The sequence below is a fragment of the Capsicum annuum genome, chromosome 6 (genome assembly GCF_002878395.1).
Source record: "Capsicum annuum cultivar UCD-10X-F1 chromosome 6, UCD10Xv1.1, whole genome shotgun sequence".
Taxonomy (NCBI): Eukaryota; Viridiplantae; Streptophyta; class Magnoliopsida; order Solanales; family Solanaceae; genus Capsicum; species Capsicum annuum.
The window spans coordinates 220,315,764-220,318,332 of NC_061116.1; the positions used below are offsets into that span (position 1 = coordinate 220,315,764).

General features: G+C 44.8%; 1 protein-coding gene across 1 annotated transcript; it reads right to left on the reverse strand.

Annotated features, from left to right (window-relative positions):
• Nucleotides 1–1,335: 1,335 nt before the first annotated feature.
• On the reverse strand, nucleotides 1,336–1,848 carry LOC124899638. Its single transcript, XM_047414599.1, has one exon. It carries the CDS (start codon nucleotides 1,846–1,848, stop codon nucleotides 1,336–1,338), a length of 513 nt encoding a protein of 170 aa, XP_047270555.1.
• Between the last annotated feature and the right edge of the window lie 721 nt (nucleotides 1,849–2,569).

The following is a 2,569-nucleotide window of genomic DNA, read 5'->3' on the forward strand; positions in this document are numbered from 1 at the left end:
CGAATGTATACCACTGGTACCCCTTTACCACCAAGAATCTCCAAAGAACCTCCCTAGGGACTTTGTCATACGCCTTTTCCAAGTCGATAAACGCCATGTACAGATCCCTCTTTGTCTCTCTATACTGCTCAACCAGTCTTCGCACTAGGTGAATTGCCTCAGTCATCGAGCGACCAGGCATAAATCCAAACCAATTCTCCAAAATAGACACTATCTTCCTTAACCTCCACTCCACTACCCTCTCCCAAATCTTCATCGTGTGACTCAATAACTTAATACCACAGTAGTTGTTACAATTCTGAATGTCACCCTTGTTCTTATCTAACGAAATTATGGTGCTCTATCTCTACGCCTCGGGCATCTTAGCAGACTTGAAAATGTTGTTGAACAAGTCAGTAAGCCATCTTAATCCTGCCCCACTAGAAAATTTCCAAAAATCCACAGGAATCTTGTCGGGCCCCGTCGCCCTGCCTCTTCGCATCTTGCAAATAGCCTCACAAATCTTCTCCACCTTAAAACATCGAAAATAGCTGAAATCGTAACATTCTTCGGAGTGCTCCAACTCCCCTAACACAATGCCTCTATCCCCGTCATCATTCAAGAGCTTATGAAAATACCACTGCCACCTTTTCATAATAAGAACGTCATCCACCAAAACTCTACCATCCTCCCTCTTAATGTACTTAACTTGGTCCACATCCCGACCCTTATGCTCCCTAGCTTTGGCTAGCCTATACAACTTCTTTCCCCCCGTCTTTCTCCTTTAATCCCGCATACAACCTCTTAAACACGGCTGTCTTAGCAACGGTGACTGCTTACTTAGCCTCCTTCCTAGCTAACTTATACTCCTTACTGCTTACCCGTCTCTCATTTTCATCCTTACTCTCAACCAAATTAACATAGGCCATCTTTTTTGACTCCACCTTCTTTTTAACTTTATTCCACCACCAATCCCCTCGATGCCGGCCAAACCAACCCCTCAAGATACCTAAAACCTTTCTAGTCATCTCCTTGATGCAACCAGCAATTGTATCCCATATATTATCCACGTACCCTCTACCCTCCCAAGCCCCCATTCCCTCTAGCTTTGCCCCTATCTCCAAAGCACTAACCGGGGTCAGGTTACCCCACCTGACTCTAGGTCGACCCTCCCTACCCCTACTCTTCTTTTTCTTCTTAATTACCAAGTCCACCACCCGAAGACTATGCTGGGTCACAAGATTCTCACTTGGGAAGACCTTACAATCCTTACACAAAGCTCTATCCCCCTTCCTAAGCAACAACAAGTCAATCTGAGTCTTGGCTAACCTAATACGAAAAGTAACCAGATGCTCTTCATTCTTTGAAAAGTAGGAATTCACTACCAAAGGCCCTCGCAAAATCCAAAATAGTAGCTCCTGCATCATTTCTATCCCCAAAACCGAAGCCTCTATGCACATCACCATAACCTATCAGTAATGCCCCGATGTGCCCACTGAAGTTCCCTCCTATGAAAATCTTCTCCAAGCTAGGAACGTCATGCACTACCTCATCCAAAACCTCCCAAAATCTCCTCTTCTCCTCCTCGTTCAGGCCCACCTGTGGCGCATAAGCACTACAGATGTTCAATGAAGACCGCCCAATGACTAACTTAATAGTCATCACCCTATTACTAACCCTATTAACCTCCACTACCTGCTCACTAAGATCCTCATCCACTGAGATACCTACTCCATTCCCACGCCCCTCACTTCCCGAGCACCACAGCTTGTACCCATCCACATCCCTAGCCTTAGAACCTATCCACTTAGTCTCCTGGACACACGCAATATTGATCCTTATCTTTCTAATGATCTTAACCAGCTCCATTGACTTACCCTACAGAGTCCCTATGTTCCACGACCCTACCCTCAACCTATCATCTCTCACAACTCCTCCCCTAATACCTCGCCTTCCGCCTCTCCACCTCAACCCAAACCCGGACCCCGACCTTACCCCTTAGTCCCCAGGACATGACCCTACTCTACCATTTACCACCAAAGCCACTGCTCAGCACAGGACAACAAAAAAAGGTGCAAAACAGTACAACAGCAACATGCACACGCAAAACACTAAATACCACCAAAATTTAGGAACAACATATACTAGGCACCAAATTAACATACAATTTAATCCATAAAAAATCCAAGAAATAAAGATACCAACAATATCATGATAAAATAAAGATAAAGATAAAGTGCAAGGTTAGACTTCACCGAGATATGTAAAGGTTGGTCGTCGGAATCACGACACCTGGAAAATTCGTCGAAAGGTCGTCAGATAAAATATGAATTGGGTTTCGTGTCTACTGCCATCACCATCGGTAACCGTCAAGTCGGTTCGCCTGAGCCTTCCCGTCACCCCCGAAATCTGTTTCCTTCTCGTTTTCCTCTTTTTTTTTTTTAATTCTGTTATATATCAGTTTCCTTAATTACCATCGCTAAAGTAAGAAAACGAACCCACACTACCAATGAGAGTAAAGTGGATGGCAGAGGAGGAAGAGGTAGAAGGGGGGAGAGAGAAGGACCAAGAAAGAGAAGAGGGAGAGAGA

Coding starts and splice junctions, on each gene's coding strand:
- LOC124899638 (XM_047414599.1), bottom strand. CDS start 1,848: ATGGAGCTGGTTAAGATCATTAGAAAGATAAGGATCAATATTGCGTGT.